Source organism: Peromyscus leucopus, chromosome 8b (genome assembly GCF_004664715.2).
Source record: "Peromyscus leucopus breed LL Stock chromosome 8b, UCI_PerLeu_2.1, whole genome shotgun sequence".
In the NCBI taxonomy this organism is placed as follows: Eukaryota; Metazoa; Chordata; class Mammalia; order Rodentia; family Cricetidae; genus Peromyscus; species Peromyscus leucopus.
The window spans coordinates 86,011,034-86,030,273 of NC_051086.1; the positions used below are offsets into that span (position 1 = coordinate 86,011,034).

The following is a 19,240-nucleotide window of genomic DNA, read 5'->3' on the forward strand; positions in this document are numbered from 1 at the left end:
AATGGGTACAGAATTTATTAAGATATAAATTGAGCAAATACATTCACAAATACAGAACGGAGTAGGCAGCTGAAGTCGTCCTCTGATCTGACTGGAGAGTGAATCTCCCTCATAGGCAGCAGTGAGAAGGGACCTGTGACCCTTCTCCCTTTCCTTCCCCCACATCTCCCCGAGACAGGGTTTCCCTTTGGAGCCTGTCCTGGAACTCACTCTGTAGCCCAGGCTGGCCTCGAACTCACAGAGATCCGCCTGGCTCTGCCTCCTGAGTGCTGGGACTAAAGGTGTGCGCCACCACCACCACCACCACCAGGCCTCCCTTTCTTTTTAAGCGTTCTCCTACAAGAAGCTCTGCCTTCTTTTGGCCGTATAGCCCAAGGTCATGGGCGGAGCAAATACCACTACAGCTGAGGTGGCTGATCCTGGAATAAGGAGCATTTGGTACCTTACAGGGCTGACCTTACGTCTACAGCCCACCGTGCACTAACCAAACTCAGCTACTTCTTGTTCCACAGAGGCATGTTTGACAACCGTGATGTGGCCGTGAAGAGGATCCTCCCTGAGTGTTTTAGCTTTGCAGACCGTGAAGTCCAACTGCTTCGAGAGTCAGATGAGCATCCGAACGTGATCCGCTACTTTTGCACAGAGAAGGACCGGCAGTTCCAGTACATTGCCATTGAATTGTGTGCAGCCACCCTACAAGAGGTGGGTCTGGCTGGCTTTCCAGTGCCTGGGGCCAGTGACAGCCTTGCCACAGCTACTGCAGCCTCTTCTCCCCCCAACTGGGATGTGGTCAGGAAGTAACTACTTACTGTCTTTAAACTTTGCCTTATTAACTTTATTGAAGTTACAGCACAACAACTTCTGCTCTTCTTAAATGCACAGTTTGTGTGTGTGTGTGTGTGTATGTATATATATATGTATGTGTATATATGTATATATATATCCATATCCTATATATATCACTTAACCACCAACCACAAACACAGCATTTTTTTATCACTGTAGTCTTTGTGGAGTGGTCCACTCAGCATTCCTGGCCATTTGGGTTGCAGTTGGCATGTCCCTTGCTCCCTCTCTTCTAGGGAACCTAGTAGGTTCTTCTCACCTCTGGTCATGGCTGGTATAGGCGTGGAGGTTGCTGGCTGATAGCTCCAGGCTGTCAGAGCATCCCACAAACTCCTTTCGCTCCATATTCAGACTCACCCAGAACATTTCAGTATCGTTGGAGTTCTCCTATGGTCTTGCCTGTTCCAGGAAATGAACCTGAATCTTCTGCCTTATTATCTTGCTCACTGTAAATTAATAAACTGGAGCTTTATGTGTCTATGTGTTTAAGTCAGTCTATGACTTCAGGAGGTCTGTTGGAAAATATGAGTTGGACTAAGAATGTGGTCAGTAAAGTGGGATTTAAAGAAACGATGCTATAGGCCAAGAAGTCCTGAGGGTTATGTGCTGTGACCTTGCCGTTGTGTCTCTTACAGTATGTGGAGCAGAAGGACTTTGCCCACCTTGGCCTAGAGCCCATCACCTTGCTTCAGCAGACCACCTCAGGCCTGGCACACCTGCACTCTCTCAACATAGGTAAGAGGGTCCATGCTAAAGGCCCAGGGGGGGGCAGCTAGCTGGCCTTCCCAGGAGAAAGGAGTGTGTAAGGGGTCTCTTGACAGCTTGTGTAGGAATTTAAGGGGGAACCTTAGGTAACTGAAAACTGAACATTTCAAAGATGACAGCAGGTATTTAGAGTCTGAAAGCACCCACAACCCCTTGTAGGAAACTGGGGTCACTCATGGTAAGCTTTGGATGAATTTGAAGTTCTCTCCTAGTTCACAGAGACCTGAAACCCCACAACATTCTCCTCTCCATGCCCAATGCACATGGCAGAATCAAGGCCATGATCTCTGACTTTGGCCTCTGTAAGAAGCTGGCAGTGGGCAGGCACAGTTTCAGCCGCCGTTCAGGGGTACCTGGCACTGAAGGCTGGATCGCCCCGGAGATGTTGAGTGAGGACTGCAAGGAGAATCCTGTAAGTACTGGCCTATTCGTTTTCAAAGGTGGGGGGCCCAGGCACACATGATTCCAGAATGACAACCTTTAACAGAGGACTTCTCGGTGAGCTTCCCATGTTGTTTCCTGTTCTGATAGATACATAAGAAAGACAGAGGTGGCCAGGCATGGTGGTACATGCCTTTAATCCCAGCACTCGGGAGGCAGAGGCAGGTGGATCTCTGTGAGTTCGAGGCCAGCCTGGTCTACAGAGTGAGATCCAGGACAGCCAGGACTGTTTCACAGAGAAACACTGTCTCTAAAAACAAAACAAAACAAAACAAAACAACAAAAAAAGATAGATGTGAATAGTTGTCTCTTCCCCTTTTTCCTTTGGGAACCTGGAGAATCCAGACTTACCTAAGATGAGCACACTTCTAATTTTCATTTGTTTAAGTTTGTTTTATTTTCCCAGACTTTTGTTTTTAGAATTTGTAGTCATCCAGAAAATTGAAAGAAGGACCTATGTGCTTCCATCCAGTCACTGTTAGTACATAATGTGGGTTTGCTCTGGCTCCCCGTGGCTCCCCGTGGCTCCCCGTGGCTCCCCGTGGCTCCCCGTGGCTCCCCGTAGCTGGAGCGTTTGCTTACAGGAAGCCCTTCAGCCTGTGCTGCAGCCCTTGTTTCTAAGGCAGGCAGTCCTTCCCTGACTGTCTCATCGTCACACCTCAGCAGTCAGCACTCTCCCCATCCTGGTTCCTCACACACCCCGTGCTCATCCCCCAGCCAGCCCACAAGTCCTTCACAGCTAGTGTTGTGTTCCAGGACTCCGCTGAGTGCTGATTTGGACTGTATCTCTAAATCCCCAGCACCTCCCTGCCTGTTCTGTTCTCTGATGCTTATTCTTGAGAAGTTCTCGAGTGTCCCGTTGTAGGCTACTCTGCTTCTTTCTTCATGGCTGTGCTTCCCAGCTCTCTTTGTTCTTTATATTTCCTGTAAGCTACAAGGGGAGTCTAGAGGCTTGATTAGATTCAAGGGAAATGTTTCAGGCAAGAATAGATCACGAGTCAAGGAGGAATGTGATGTCGGACTGTGCCCTGATCAGTGGTGCTAACTTGGGGCACCTGGCAGAGCCAGCATCCCAGACTGTTAGCCCCTAAGCCCATGACCTTGACATCAGTCAGGACGATAGGGAATCACTACAGTGTCCCTTGCTGCTCTGGGCAATTCATTTCCATCAGCCACTTATCAGATCCCTTTCAGGAGGGGCTGCAGTGAAATCAGGGCTGTGAGTAAAGTGACGGCTGTCTGAGGCCTCCCACTCTGCATTTCTTTCAGACCTACACAGTGGACATCTTCTCCGCAGGCTGTGTTTTTTATTATGTCATCTCTGAGGGCAACCATCCCTTTGGCAAGTCCTTGCAGCGGCAAGCCAACATCCTCCTGGGCGCCTGCAGCCTTGACTGCTTCCACTCAGACAGGCATGGTGAGCAGGTGGTCTGGGTGGTAACACCTTCCACTGTACTGCCCGCTGGGCCTTAGGAAATGCTGAAACATACAGAGGTGATGGAGGCTGGCTGAGTTCATCCTTGGAGTACGAGACGCTGACCTGGGGAAGGCGTCCTCTGGAGACTGCTCTTTCCTACCTTGTGATCAGAGGGCCTTACTGGCATATGGGAGGACCTGTGCTCTGTAAACTGGACTCTGTTGTGTGAGGGCCATGGTTGCAAGACAGTCTGTATCCTGTAGGGATAGATAGGTTCTGTCCTTGATCTGACTTGGACACAATACATGCTTCTTCCTGACTGGGAAATTTGCTAGATTATATTAGATCAGAGCACCCCAGTGCTGTTATGTAAAAAGATTAAAACAAAGTAATTGTTTTGTGCCAGGCCGCAGTGGTACACACTTTAATCCCCAACACTCAGGATGCAGAGGCAGGCAGATCTCAGTGAGTTCAAGGCCAGCCTGGTCTGCAAAGTAATTTCCAGGGCAGCCAGGACTGTTAAACAGAGAAATCCTGTCTCGAAAAAACAAAAACAAAAAACTAATACTTGTTTTGCTTATGAGGTTTTTTTCCTATTCGTTATAGAAAAACACATTAGCATAAGACCCATATTTTCAGTATATAGGGATGGATATCTGCTATCAATGCCTTTGTATTATTATTTGAATTATAGATATATTATTCTAATTGCTTATCTAGATATGTATACTTACTTTTAACAAAATGGGTCCAGGAGTGGTGGCACACACCTTCACATGGGAGACAGAGGCAGGAGAATCTCTATAAATCCAGGCCCAGCCTGATCCACATAATGAGTTCCAGGACAGCCAAGGCTACATAGTGAGACCCTGTCTAAAAACAACAACAACCTAAAGATGGTGTTAATGGGTTAGCAAGATGGCTCAGTGGGTAGAAGCACTTGCCTACAAGCCTAATGACCCAAGTTCAATCCCTGGGAACCCACCACTATGGTAGGAGGAGAGAACCAACTTCTTACAAGTGCCATGTCACACATGCGTGCCCTTCCTCTATACACAGATAAATGTAAAAAGGGGGGAGGGTAAGGCTAGAGGTTATGGAACATACCTATAGTCCTAGCACTTAGGACACTGAGGCAGGAGAATCTCAAATTTGAGACCAGCCTAGGATACACAGGGAGTTCCAGGTGAGCCTGAGCTGTAGGCTTCTGGTAGGAGTGTGATGGCCTCAAATCACACATTTGCAACAGGCTCGTTTTTCAACCTCATCTTTTTGGGGTTTTTTTGTTTGTTTGTTTAATGAGTCAGGGTCTCTTTGTGTAGCCCAGGCTAGCTGAAGTCATCTTACATAACTCATACTGGTCTCAGCTTCCCAAGCACTGGGGTTACAAGCCCATCATGTCTTGCCTTGAATGTCTTTCTAAATCCATCCATATGTAGCCCCGTTGTCACTTTAACAGCTCATCATCCAGTACATAAGCCTCTGGTTGGGGATATTTTCAGCCACTGCTTTTCACAAACCACATAGTGAAAGATCTCTGTATCAACTGATGTTTAGTTGAATTCATTATTTTATTAGAATCCATTCCTGTAGCAGAATCTTGTATCAAAAGGCACACAAGGGGAGATGGCCCAGCTGGTAAAGTGGGTAAAGCCACAAAAAACACGAGGGCCTGAGTGTGGATCCTTAGTGCCCAGATTAAAAAAAAGAAAAAAGCCTGGTGCCATGCATCTGTAACCCCAGCACTAGAGAGGCAGAGACAGGGGGATCCTTGGGGCTTCCTGGGCAGCCAGTCTAGCTGAATTGATGAGCCCCAAGTTCAGTGAGAGACTCTTATCTCAGAAAATATTAGGTGGAGGGTAATTGAGGAAGACATGTGTCATAAACATCTGACCTCCACATGTGTGCACACACGCAGACATGTACACATATATGCAATAGATACACACAGATGTGGGGGAGGCATGCAGGGTTTCAAGGTTTCTGATCATTTAATTGGTGTTACAGGTTGGAAATAAGAGGTAATTTATTTTCTCCTCTTTAGAGGATGTCATTGCCCGTGAGTTGATAGAGAAAATGATTTCGATGGACCCCCAGCAGCGGCCTTCTGCAAAGCACGTGCTAAAACACCCATTCTTCTGGAGCCTGGAAAAGCAGCTCCAGTTCTTTCAGGTACCTGTGTCTGTCTCTCCATCAATTATCAATGCCTTCCAGATTCTGAAAAGGTAGAAAGGACAAAGAGCAAAACAAATGTCCTATAGCCTATAACCAAGACAAACATGATTGACATTTGTGTTAGTACATTTGATGTGTGTGTATCGTAAAGGGGATGTATTAGAATAACACGGTACAGACTGGGTAGTCCAGCAATGGCAATCTGCACACTGGAGAGACTGAGAAGCCAGGAGCTGCTCAGTAGTCCCACTCTACGCTGAAGACCTGGACGATTTCCCGAGAGCCCCTGGTCTTAGTCCACAGTGGAAGGCTGAAGAGGCAGAGTTGTGATGTCAGTGAAGGATGACAGCAGAATGGGATAGATGTTCTTACCAGCAAGAAGCACAGGCCAGCAGGCTAGACTGCTTTCCCTCAGACTTCTCTATCTATCGACTTGTCAGAGGGTGCTACCCACGCTGGGAGAAGGTCCTTTGTTTTAGGCTAATCCTTTCTGGAGTTGCCCTCACAGACCCACCCAAGCATGTCTTAGTTGATCCTAGATATGATCAAGTTGACCACTAAAATTAACCATCACATTTTAAGTTTTTTTCATATGAATAAAAGTATAATTGAGCCATGCAGTGGTGGCGCATGCCTTTAGTCTCAGCACTCAGAGGAATAAAAGTATAATTGAGCCATGCAGTGGTGGCGCATGCCTTTAGTCTCAGCACTCAGAGGAATGAAAGTATAATTGAGCCATGCAGTGGTGGCGCATGCCTTTAGTCTCAGCACTCAGAGGAATGAAAGTATAATTGAGCCATGCAGTGGTGGCGCATGCCTTTAGTCTCAGCACTCAGAGGCAGAGCCAGGCGGATCTCTGTGAGTTCAAGGCCAGCCTGGTCTACAGTGTGAGATCCAGGACAGGCACCAAAACTACACAGAGAAACCCTGTCTCAAAAACAAACAAAAAAAAAAGTATAATTGAGCCAGGCGGTGGTGGTGCATGCCTTTAATCTCAGCACTCGGGAGGCAGAGGCAGGCGGATCTCTGTGAGTTCAAGGCCAGCCTGGTCTCCAAAGTGAGTTCCAGGAGAGGCACAAAGCTACACAGAGAAACCCTGTCTCGAAAAACCAAAAAAAAGAAAAGAAAAGAAAAAAAAAGTATAATTGAGATCAAACTATATACAGTGTTATATCCTGCTTTTTAAAAAAATATACAAAAATTATGACTATAACATTCTATTATATGAATGTACCCTAATTTTTTTTTTATCCCTTTAAAAGATTAGGTTTATGGGCTGGAGCGATGGCTCAGAGGTTAAGAGCACTGGCTTGTTCTTCCAGAGGTCCTGAGTTCAATTCCCAGCAACCACATGGTGGCTCACAGCCATCTAAAATTCATTCTGGTGCCCTCTTCTGGCATATAGGCAGAATACTGCATACATAATAAATAAATCTTAAAAAAAAAAAAAAGATTAGGTTTATTTTTATTTTTATATTATGTGTATGAATGTGTTCCTGATGTCTATGGAGTTCAGAAGAGGGTGTCAGATCCCATGGAAATGGAGTTACAGAAGGTTCTAAGACATAATGTGGCCAGGCGGTGATGGTGCACGCCTTTAATCCCAGCACTCGGGAGGCAGAGCCAGGTGGATCTCTGTGAGTTCGAGGCCAGCTTGGTCTACAAAGCAAGTTCTAGGAAAGGCACAAAGTTACACAGAGAAATCTTGTCTTGAAGAAAAAAAAAAAAAAAAGCAAAGCCATAATGTGGGTGCTAGGAATCAAATCCAAGTACTTTGTGAGAGTGGGAAGTACTTTTACTTTTTTTCTGGGGGTGGGGGAGGAAGTACTCTTAACTACTGAGCCATCTCTGTTTGTTAAACTTTATATTCTGGGATTCCTAATTACACAAAAGTAGACTACATGCTCTAGAGAGCCCCTCTTATCCGTCCTCCAGTTTTAACAGCTATTAATTTCTGTGCTCTTCCACACCCCAGATTATTTTTTAAGATGTATATGATATGTATGTATATACATCATGTACTTGCCTGGTACTCACAGAAGCCAGCAGAGAGTGTTGGTTCCCCTGACACTGAGTTACAGATGATTGTGGTCTGCAACATGAGTTCTGGCGATGTCAAAAAACCCTGTCCTCTACAAGAGCATAAAGTGCTCTTAAACATTTCTTTAAGAAGATTTTTCTGCTGTCTTTTACTCAGATCTCATTTTGTCTGGTATACACTTTCCAGCTAAAATTCCAGATCAATAGCTCTGGCAGCTCTGTGGGTTTTCTGGCACCGCCAGGTGTCTTTGTATAGCCTGTTTGTAGGTGAGGTGGTGTGGGAGGAGTAAACCACAGCGCCTCCTCCGCTGTGAAGAGCAGTGGGGTGGGGCAGCAGGATTTTCTCCTGGAGAGCACCCGACTTAGAGTGGACTCACATTATCTGGAGTTTTGCCAGTTTGACACTACACTGGCTAGAGTGACGTCCTGGACTTTGTAGATGATTTTAATCACTGCTCTGTCCTCAGCACCCAGCAAGGACACTGCCTGGCCCGTTGCTGGTGCTTAGTAACCATTCACATGTCTTCGGGGTGAAGGGTTCAGTTTCTCATTCCAGGGCATCAGTGGGTGAGTGTAGCGTCACAATTGATCACTGTGTGCTGCAGAATAGAGCATGAAAATTCTCAAGTCTAGGTCATGGTCACTTTAATGACAAAATAGACAACAGAAATAAAACTTATATATGAAGACCTTAACCCTACCATAAAATAGTATATCCAGGTTTTATATCTGGCAGACACAGCTGTCTTCTGCTCCCTTCAACTAGCTGTAACCAAAGTAGTTACTTTGCAGCTCCGAAACCTGTCTCCTTCATGCCCACTGAGACAGTCCAATCCTTACAAGGCTTTTATTTTTTATACTTATTTATGTGTATGTGTGTGTGTGTGTGTGTGTGTGTGTGTGTGTGTGTGTTGGTGTATATGTGGAAGTCAGAGGACCTCTTGTAGGAATTAGTTCTCTCCTTCCAACATCTGAGTTCAAGGATAACATTCAGGTCATCAAGCTTGGTGGCAAGTACCTTTACCTATTGAACCACTTTCTCCAAGGCTTTTCCACCTATAATTTCAAGTCAGGATTTCAGCCAGTGATAGCTTTCACCTGAACCTGTAATCTCAGTACTCCAGAGGTGGGAGCAAAAGGATCATGAGTTCAGAGTCATTGCCAGCTATGTAGCAAGTTCAAAGCCGGCCTGGGCTACATTAGACCCTGTCTTGGGAAAAAAGAAAAAAATTATCCAGTCTGATTTTTGTCTTTATCAAAGAAATATGTGACTGGCTGTCCAACGGCTCATCATTCCCTGCCTCTCAGCCAATCTTACTGGCAGGGGCTCTGAAAAGCTAGTTCTTAAGGTGCCCCTCCTGACCCTCTCCTTTCTTCTTCCCGTTGGTCAGTGCTTGGTGAAGAGTTATAGCCTTCTGGTTAGGATTTGAGATGTCCTGTTTCAGGGATAGCTGAAGCACAGACGAGTTGAACTTTCCTCTTTATGTTTGGCTCCCTGGGGGATGTGTTTTGTACCTACAGCTCTGTGTAAGTGTGCTTTGTGTGAATGTGAACTTCCAGGGGTTGATGCATGCTCTACACAAGTATACCTCCATAACATCTCTCTCTTGTCATGGAGGGGATCTCTGCAGATGTATCTGCCCACAGAGAAAGTCAGTGCATCCGGCTAGTGAGCTGCAGGTACCTGCTGCCTAGTTTTAAGGAGGCTGCAGCCTGAGCCTAAGAGGAATGCCAGTTTGCTTACAACCCACACACCAGTGGCTACCCTGTAACTTAGTGTGGACAGACGTGTAGTGTTCCTGACTCTGACCCAGCACCTGTCTTCCCTCACAGGATGTGAGTGACCGAATAGAAAAGGAGTCCTTGGATGGCCCGATAGTGAGGCAGCTGGAGAGAGGCGGGAGAGCTGTGGTGAAGACGGACTGGCGGGAGAACATCACTGTCCCCCTGCAGACAGGTGACCATGCAGCTGTCTCTGAGAACTTGGTATAGACAGGCAGGTCCAGCTGCTAGACTGCCAGATCCCACTTCTTGGGTTTGAGACTTATTTGAGCATGTCTTTGTGGGCTTGGTTCCATGGATGTACATTTATGTTTATCCCTTGGAGTGACAGGTTAGTGAGAGTACCATGCTCCAAGGTGCCATTCCTGATCTGGATGAACTTCAGATGAATACCACCTTATTTTAGTCTACGAGGCGGCGTCTTTTGCAGTGACTGAGACCCCAGGAGTCTTCTTTAAAAACTTACTTGCTTAACCATTACATCCCTTAATGTTTTTCTAGACCTGCGAAAATTCAGAACCTACAAAGGTGGCTCTGTCAGAGATCTCCTCCGAGCCATGAGAAATAAGGTAAAGAAAGGGCTTGTGAGTACTTTGGGGGAGATGGCCACAGCAGATACCTCCTCCTCATATTCATTTCTATGTATCTTTTTACCATAATGGATTCCACCTTGTAGAGGCTTGGCAGCCTCAGCTGGATTTGACAAGTGTCTTAGTTACTTTCCTGTTACTGTGAAGAGACACCATGACCAAGGCAACTTATAAAAAGAAACATTAACTAGGGGCTGGCTTACAGTTTCAGAGGGTGGGTCCACGACCATCATGGCAGGGAGCATGGCAGCAGGCAGGCATGGTGCTGGAGCAGTAGCTGAGAGCTACATCCTGGTCCACAAGTTGGACGTAGAGAAAGAGACTGGGCCTGGCATGGCCTTTTGAAACCTCAAAGCCCACCCCCAGTGACACACCTCCTCCAACAAGACCCACCTGCTAATTCTAAATAGTCCTCCATCTGGGAGCACACATTCAAATATTCCAGTCACTACAACAAGTAGACGACCATGTCTCCCCTCGAGGAATTTCTCTCCAGAGACTTTAGGATGCAGGGCTAAGCTGTAAGGGCCAGTTCTTGGGACATAAGGGTTTCATGGTTTTTGCTGATTTATGGTACCCTCTGGCTGCCTGACAGACACCTTATAAGCACGATCTACCAGGGACTTTCTGGTCACTTTCCTATACAAGGCCAAGTCTTTAGGGATTTGGGGAAGGGTTCCTTAGAGTCCTGGGAATGCTCTTGACCTGTGCGGCACTGAGCTGACCTCAGGCAGAAGTAGCCTCCAATCCTGTTAGGACCAACACTACAGTTCCATGCCCTGCATGGGAGGCCTGTGCTCCCTTCCAGGTAGCCGGCCCCATAGTGACGCTAAAGCCGCTCTCCTTAGGCTGAGCCTCATGCACTTCGAGCTCCGCTTCTGAAGGAGGCAAGCCTGCAGGGTAACTGGGATGTATTGTTGGAGCATGAACCTTTCCGTACAGGGAAGCCCTTACACTGTCGTCCAGCCGCTAAAGCTGTGTTCTGCTCGTTCACAGAAACACCACTACCGAGAGCTGCCCGTGGAGGTTCAGGAGACACTGGGCTCCATCCCGGATGACTTTGTGCGCTATTTCACATCGCGCTTCCCCTACCTCCTCTCACACACCTACCGAGCCATGGAGCTGTGCAGACATGAGAGACTCTTCCAGACCTACTACTTGCATGAGCCCACAGAACCCCAGCCTCCAGTGACTCCAGATGCCCTCTGAGCTAGGGCAGCCCTTTAGTCTGGTGGCCCCAACAGTGACCATGGGCCTGATGTCTGCAGTCCATAGCTTGCTGCCTCTGGGATTAGCAGGAAGACTAAGCGTCTCAAACCAAGTGCCTTGAGCTGCTGCCCTGCAGCCAGAAGAGGAAAATGCTGATCCTAGGAATCAGGAGGGGTGGCCCTCGTGACTACAGAGAGCTGAGGCAATGTGGCCCTGAAGCCTTGTAGTCAGGGTTGTCTACAAAGGTGGGCCTGTCCCAGAGGCTGCAGAAGAGCAGCATCAACCATTCACTGGATGAGCTCGATTCCCTTTCACTGGATGAACTCTCTTCTGCTTATATTTCTTTCTAAAATTCCTGTGGGATGGCAGTTTGGAGACCTCTCAGTGAGGAAGTTTTGCTTACATACTATGAGCAGCCTGACTGGGGTGCAGCAAGTGTACCCTCTGCTAGAATTGGTTTGAGAGATTCAGGGTGCTAAGGAAGAGGACGTTCAGAGGTGTAGTCCTGGAGATAGGAGGCATCTCCAAGTTACTGGTAGCCTGTGTTGCCTCGTGCATCAAGTTGTAAGTGTGGGGCATGGAGTTAGAGACTGGTTAGCAATGCCTGTGGACAGCTGAGGTATGTCTGGGAATAGAAGGTGAAGAGGACGAGGACGTTCAGTTCTGGATGCGGTGCTCGCTCAGCCAAGTGGCCTGAATAGTGGCCCCTGATAGAATCCTGGCCATGTGAGCCAGAGGTGAAGAGTTCCCTGGCCACCAAGAAGGCAGCTAAGACCAGACAGGGACAGAGACAGGTCTTCAGGGCTAGAGGGGAGCAACTAGAGGGAACCTTTAAGTCACTTGGAGAGGCTCAGAACCAGAAGGTGAGTGACAGGGCCCCTCAGCCCCAGAGGCTGTGCACATTAGCACACAGCTTGTGAGCCAAAGCCCTGGGGATAGAGAGCCAAGGCCAGGGCCACCACAGGCTTTTTAGTCCAGCTTTTATATTTCTGGCAAATTTTAATGAGTATATTTTGATCATATTGCAGAAAGCTGCATTTGCATAAGTAAGTTAAATGTGGTTTGATGCTTGTGAAGAAATGCAAGATATAATATCTTCAGTTTTGTGTAGTACCAAAAATCACCATTCCCTCAAGAATGTAGAACATTCTCTAAGGCAGAAGGGTAAGACAGTCTAGCAACACTATGTAAATGTATTAATGTCAAAGTAATTATATCAATACCATTTTTCTCTAAAATTAATTTTTAACTTTAGTTCCAATCAGAATTTACTGTCTTCCCCTTCCCAAGAGCCTTAGGAGTTAGCATGCGGTCAGGGTCCGTGGGAGGGAGGATTCTGTGTGGACTCCCTGGAGCCAGCGTGGTCTCTGTTGTGCGGTCCTGGTGAGCTGAGGCCCCATTCTGTTCTGTGCTGAGTGGCCTTGGCAGCTTTAGGCGCTTCTGACTGGAGCTCTCACTGCTGTGTCCCCAGAGGTCTCCTGGTGTGCTGGTACCAGGGCCACTTACCCAAAGCTTCCTCTGCTGCTGTAGAATTGGATTAACTTTTCTTAATCTCCTACATCTTTGAACCCCATGGGTAACCCTGTTTAGACCTTGGAACCTCAGCCCTGTGGTTGGCGTCCTGTTTATCCCTTAGCATAGCACTTTGCCAGTGCCCCAAGAGGGAGCTCCAGTGGCAGGAGACGGAAGCAGTGTGGGCTAACAGGGTTGCCTCGGACGCTGCTTCCCTTGTCCCTCATGGCTAAGTTTCCCTCTGGGAATTGCTGAAGTCTTTTCTAAAGGGTCAGCTGGTGTTACTTCCGGTCTGCTTGGGGTCAGCTTTTTAAATGTCCTTGCCACTTAGCAGATCAGTTTCTAACCAATGAAATTTTCAAAAGTCCTATTCATCATACTTAGTTGAAACTTTCTGTAGCGCTAGGTGGGACATGAGACACTTGGGACACAGATGAAGAGTACAGAAAGACTTGTGCCTTTTAAAGCCTCCTAAGAGTCATTAGCACACAGTGTCAGGGCAGAAAGAAAACCCAAGTGGGCAGGAAGGGGTTTGCCCCACTTGTGCCTTAAAACTGTCCCATCTCAGAATCAGCCGGCTGGGGGCAGCTCACCTGTCTGTCTTCTAGGAAGCAGGCAGTTGTCAGCTCTCCGGGTGGGTCATGGGAACGCTGTGGGCATCTGGGACGCTCAGCAAGAGACGCTGTCTGCTTCAGGCCGGGCAGCTCTACAGCACTGTGACATCTTCAGAGGCTGCTAGGATCCCTGGAAGACTGCCCGCTTGTCTACAAGTCCAGCATCTTCAGCTTTAGGATGGAGTTGAGCTCTTCTGGGCTGTGTTATCTTTGTTTAAACCGTGTCTGTGTTGAACTTCAAGTTTAGGAAGTGTGCCGTGTCACTGGGCACCAAAGCACTTGCACTTTTGGGAACATAGCTGTCACTTGGCAAATCACTAGGCCGTCCAGAGACTGAAGGTGGACCCTGCAGAGGCGTGCCCTGCTCTCAGTACAGCAGTGGCTGTAGACTCTTCCCATGATGCATTGCAGAGAAGGTGGAGGTCTGAGGTCAGCAGATACAGCCAAGTGCTTTCCATCAACTTTGAAGATAGGCATGAGCCTCTCCTCAGAGTCCACTTGATTTTATGGAAGTTTTGTGTGCATGTGATCCAGTTAGCGCCTGCAGCTCCTTTCTCCCAAATGAAAGGCTAATCAATCAGCTGCTGCTGTGGCCTCCTCCAGAGCCACCTCTGGCCGCAGGCTCTCCTGTGCTGACCACTTGTCTTCTGCAAGGCTGTGGCCCCACTCCAGCTGTGCCAGGATTCTGTTCTCTGCCTGAGTCTGCTCTCTGTTCCTTGTCTTCATCATCGTGGTCCAGAGGTGCAGGAAGAGCTGGAAGAGTAAGCCACAGCTGCCCTGGAAAGAGCCTTTTGAAATCCCGTTTGCCCTTCTCTCTGACGGGCTTTCCAACAGTTCTATCCTTGCCCATCTCTCACATCCAGAAGCCATGGTGTTGGCCAGCAGGGGCCTGCCATCCGCTTCTCCTGAAGGTCAGCAGACCTCCAACTGAGGCCTGGATTCTCTGAAGCCAAAGCGCCTGCTCTCTCCCTAGTCTTGGTTTTCATTGTGAACTAGTGATTTTCCAGGGGATTCTGGTTGCCTTGGGCACTTAGGCCTCTTCTGTACTCCTAGACAGCCACAGAGGCACATCTGCTGAGCCTCCCTCGGGAGCAGCCTCAGCCACACTGCTTGCCAGAATCCTATGGCCTCATCTCTCCTGTTCCCCATGTGTTTGGTGGGTATAGTATTCCTTCCCAGTTGTCCCTAAAACTGTGACGGGGGAGTCCCCACTCACCTAAGCATTACCAGCCAGCTCTGGCGTCCCCACACAAGGACCTTGTGTAGTTCTTTTTGCGATGACCTATTTATTAAATCTATTTATATTTATTTAATTTTTACTCTGAAGTATATCGGTTACAATTGCACTTGACTAAAGCGTGTCAGATCTGTTTTGGACAATACCCCTGACCATTTTAAACTGGAAAAGGAAAAGTCACACTGTATCCTGCCACCTTACTGTAGCCTTGTCTTTAAAGGGTGAATAATTTGGTCTGGGTAAAATGTTAATTTTTAGATGATTTTTTAAAAATCTTGTGCCATGTGTCTTTGTGGACAGTTAATTGTTTAATCAATATGTGCTGATTGTGTGATTCACTCCCCTTCATGGAAACTAAAATATTCTTTTAACTTTATATTTTATAAACTGCCAGATTGTACAACTTTTATGTGTATTTTTAAAGCTCATGATATGAGGGCCATTATCTAAGTTTAAATGGCCTATTTTTGTACCTCCTGTACAGTTTTATAATTCTGCTCATTGATGAAGGTGACTTACGCTGAGCCAACCACAAATAAAGGTAGTTTTAGATTTGGGAGTCGCTTTGCTTCTTGTTTGTTTTTGATTTTCAAGACAGAGTTTCTCTGTGTAGCCCTGGCTGTGCTGGAACTCACTTTGTAGACCAGGCTGGCCTTGAACTCACAGAGATCTGCCTGCCTCTGCCTCCCAAGTGCTGGGATTAAAGGTGTGAGCCACCATTGCCCAGCTTAGATTTGGGAGTTGCTTTGCTTCTTAAAGACTAGAGTGCTGCTTGAAGCAGGGAGCCGGGCCCACCATCTTCTTCCAGGATGCAGCATCTGAGTGGCCTGAGCAGCTGGCTAAGCTTGTGAGAAAATGGGTCCCAGAGCTAGAACATCCTCCCTGGGGGCTGTCGAGGAAAAGACTGCCTTGAAATGTTGCAGGAAATTTTCTGAAGTATTATTTAACTGAATTTCAGGAAGGTGACCCACTGGGACTGACCTGCCACATATCAGGAATTAGGCTCCCAATCAATCTGGGGTATGTACAGTGAGTGAGATTCTGGACCAAGATCCCTGGAAAGAGCGAAGAACTTGTGATTAACTCCACTAACACCACCCTGGAGATGTGGGACAGTCTGACCTGGTACATGCTAGTTAGCAGCTCACCAGACAGCTGTGCCCCAGGGTGTGCTCATGTGACTACAGTCCATTTAGAGAGTCTCCTATATGATTTCCCATCCTGTCTGGAGAAGTCATGGAGCCTCCTTGCCCTCCCCCCAAGACAAGGACTGTTTACCAAGTATGGACCCCAGGATCCCGCCAGCCCCAGAACAGCTTATCAGGCACTGTGTGGATGCTGACCATCCCCTCCCACTTTATGCCTTAGGAGCCTAGGAGGGCCCTGAGACTTGTGAGCATACCTTTCCTCTGAAGTTCTAAGTCTTGGAACCAGCCATGTTCCCAGAAGGCTGAGACCAACCTCTTCCATGATCCATAAAAGCCTACTGAAGTTTGGTCCCCAGAATAACACTACTGAGAGAGTAGAGCCTTCAAGAGGTAAGGCCTTGGGAGATACAGGGGGTGCCCTTAAGGGGATCTGGGCTCCTCCCCTTCCTCTCTGTTTTCAGGTCACAATTGAGTAGTTCTCTCTCTGTTGGCCTCAGTGTGGCTAGAGAGGCTGCTGACAGGTTGGATGGGAAGGACACCCCAAAACTCTATGATCTCATTACAGTCCTTCTCTGCCCCTACCTCCAGGAAATGCCATCCTGATGTAAGAATCAGGCATGAGTTGTCTGGGAGGAGCAAAGGAGCCTGGGAAATCCAGTGTCCAGCACTGTCCACCTCCACAGTGAGAGACCACAGTTCTCATAACCTTCCCAAGGTGGGAGATTCTCCCAACACAAGAAAAGGGTCACTGCCAGGCACCACCGTACACTAATAGCTGTATTTACAGCTGTTTAACCTGCTACTATTCACTGGTTTCTTAAAAAAAAAAAAAAAAAAAAAAAAGACAAATAAACCCCGTAAACCCTGTGCTTGGTGGATTTCTCCATTCCCAAGCAGCTGCCTCGGCCTTTTCCTAAAGAAACGCCACCCTCCCCCTTGTCCCCAGCTGAGCACACCGGGTTTATTAATCCACGAAATGGAAGTGAAGGGGGAGAAGAGCTGGGCGTAGTCATACTTGCCTTTAATTCCAACACTCAAGAGGCAGAGGCCGGGCTGGAGAGATGGCTCAGTGGTTAAGGACACTGGCTGCTCTTCCAAAGGTCCTGAGTTCAATTCCCAGCAACCACATGGTGGCTCACAGCCATCTGTAATGAGATCTGGTGCCCTCTTCTGGCCTGCAAGGACACTAGCAGGCAGAACACTGCATACATAATAAATAAATAAATCTAAAAAAAAAAAAAAAAGAAATGTAAGTCAACCAATTAAACATTTAAAAAAAAGAAAAAGAGGCAGAGACTGAGGCAGATGGATCTCTGTGAGTCTCAGGCTAGCCTGGTCTACAGAGCAAGAGGATTGCAAGGAGTTCAAGTCCAGCTTGGTTCTCAAGACGTCTCCTTCTGCATGTCCTCCCCTGAATGTTTATGGATACATTTTTACATCCATGTATATCACCCTCATTAAAAATAGTCCCCCAGGGGACTGGAGAGAGAGCATACTGGTTGTGAGTGTTAGATGCTCTTCCAGAGCACCCAATTCGGTTCCCAGTACCCACATGGGGTGTCTCACGTCACTCCAGCTCCAGAGGATCTAATGCTCTCCTCTGGCCTCTGTGGACACTTGGACTCATGTGCACATACCCACATGCAGACAAAACATATATACATATAATTAAAAACAAAATAGTCCATGAAACTCCCTGGTGACTCATGCTTGTGACCCAGCCCTTGGGAGGGGCCTGAGGCAGGATTGCCACAAGGTCTAGACCAACCTAGGTTATCCAGTGAATTTCAGGCCAGCCTAGGCTACAGAGTGAAATCTTGTCTCAAAACACACAGTTTCTCAGGGACCCATCTGTGTCCAAATCTACCTTTGAACGTGAAGGTGTGTTTGGTTGCAGCCACCCTGCCCGGAGAGACAGCCATTTAGAGTAGGTGGCAGGATGCTTACTCTCTCCACCATTAGAAGGCGCTCGTGTGCTGTCCACCCCAATTCCTCCTGCAGGGGATTGTTCGGTATGACCAGCCTGCATGCTGATCTGACTCCACACTCTGGTGGGATTTCCCTGAAATGAGGCTAGGGTCCAGACCAAAGAAGACCATATGTGTATGGGTGTTTTCCCCGAATGTATGTTTGTTTGTACACCACACACATGCAGTGTCCATGGAGGCCAGAAGAGAGCATCCGATCCCTTGGGACTGGCATTACAGTGTGAGCCAGTGAGTGCTGGATGAATCCGGGTCCTTTGGAAGAACAGCCAGGGTTCCTAACCACTCACTGGGCCATATTCACTGGGCACCCCCCCCCCAGGCACCTGGCTTTCTAAACCCAACTCCTTCATTAGCTGGTAGCTTTCTACGTAACCCACAGCCACAAGCTCTTCTCATTGTGAATTAGCATTGATCAGACTATATGCCACCCTGTCCCTTGTAGAGTGAGGCTGATCGTGGGACTGGGCATTCTGTGAGCCCCTTTGACAGTACAGGTGCCTGGTGCCCTTGCCACCATCTACAAAGACACAGAGAAGCACATCTCCAAATAGCAACTGTAACAACCAAACTTCATTGTGTGCCAATTGTTTACAAACCCTTAATCAATGCTTTACAAGTTATCTGTGTAAACCCGTGATTCCACACTGACCCACGGCCTCTTATTTGGGCTCTCAGCCAGTGACTCTCAGTCTACCGTGAGACTCGCCTTCTCTACCCTGGTCAACACTTTGCTCTTCTTTCTGCTGGTGGTTAGTTGGCGGTTAACTGAAATCGACAGCCCTGCCTCATTCTGCTAAAACAGTGTGTACACCCATCACCTCTCTACCCCCAAGGGAGAAAGGGGGTCAACTAAAAACAAGCAAACCATTAACAATGTGCCAGTGCTAAGCCAGGAGTAACATAGACGTCCCAATGGCTCTGTAGAGTGTGGAGTACAAGTGTGTCTTTATAGCGTAGAATACGTGAATGTGTCCCCCTGTCCTTCCGTCCCATATCAAGAGACGGTAGAACCCTGCTTACTGGCTTGCGATGTGACCGTCTCCTCCACGCCACCCTCACTAGAGGAAGACAAACCAATGTCCCCCTCACCCCCATCTAAAACTGAACTAAGTTTTTCTTTTCTACGTCTCATTACCAGGACTGGAGAGATGGCTCGTTGGTTAAGAGCACTGGCTGCTCTTTCAGAGGACCAGGGTTCAGTTCCCAGCACCCACATGGCAGCTCACACTTGTCTGTAACTCTGGTTCTAGGGCATCCAATGCTTTCTTCTGGCCTCTGTGGGCACCAGGCATGTATATTGTATGCAGACCTATTTACATAAAATAATACAGAAATAAATGATTACCTCAGGCGTTTTGTTGTGACAATATGACGTTGACTGATACGGATGTCTACAACAGCCACTGCTAAAACACTGGTCACATCCGGCCTTGGTTTGTCAGCAGTATGGCAGGACATTCAAAAATTACTTCGAAG

At 47.6% G+C, this 19,240-nt stretch overlaps 1 protein-coding gene across 1 annotated transcript in view; it reads left to right on the top strand.

The window, feature by feature from the left end:
• Ern1 (endoplasmic reticulum to nucleus signaling 1) overlaps nt 1-15,185 on the top strand; it is a 102,962-nt gene extending 87,777 nt beyond the window's left edge. The window contains exons 15-22 of the mRNA XM_028865193.2: nt 513-702; nt 1,482-1,581; nt 1,824-2,023; nt 3,322-3,469; nt 5,514-5,641; nt 9,518-9,641; nt 9,968-10,035; nt 11,053-15,185. Coding sequence (XP_028721026.1) covers nt 513-702; nt 1,482-1,581; nt 1,824-2,023; nt 3,322-3,469; nt 5,514-5,641; nt 9,518-9,641; nt 9,968-10,035; nt 11,053-11,265 — 1,171 coding nt within the window. The 3' untranslated portion in view covers nt 11,266-15,185. The remainder of the gene's footprint in view (nt 1-512; nt 703-1,481; nt 1,582-1,823; nt 2,024-3,321; nt 3,470-5,513; nt 5,642-9,517; nt 9,642-9,967; nt 10,036-11,052) is intronic.
• Nucleotides 15,186-19,240: the final 4,055 nt, after the last annotated feature.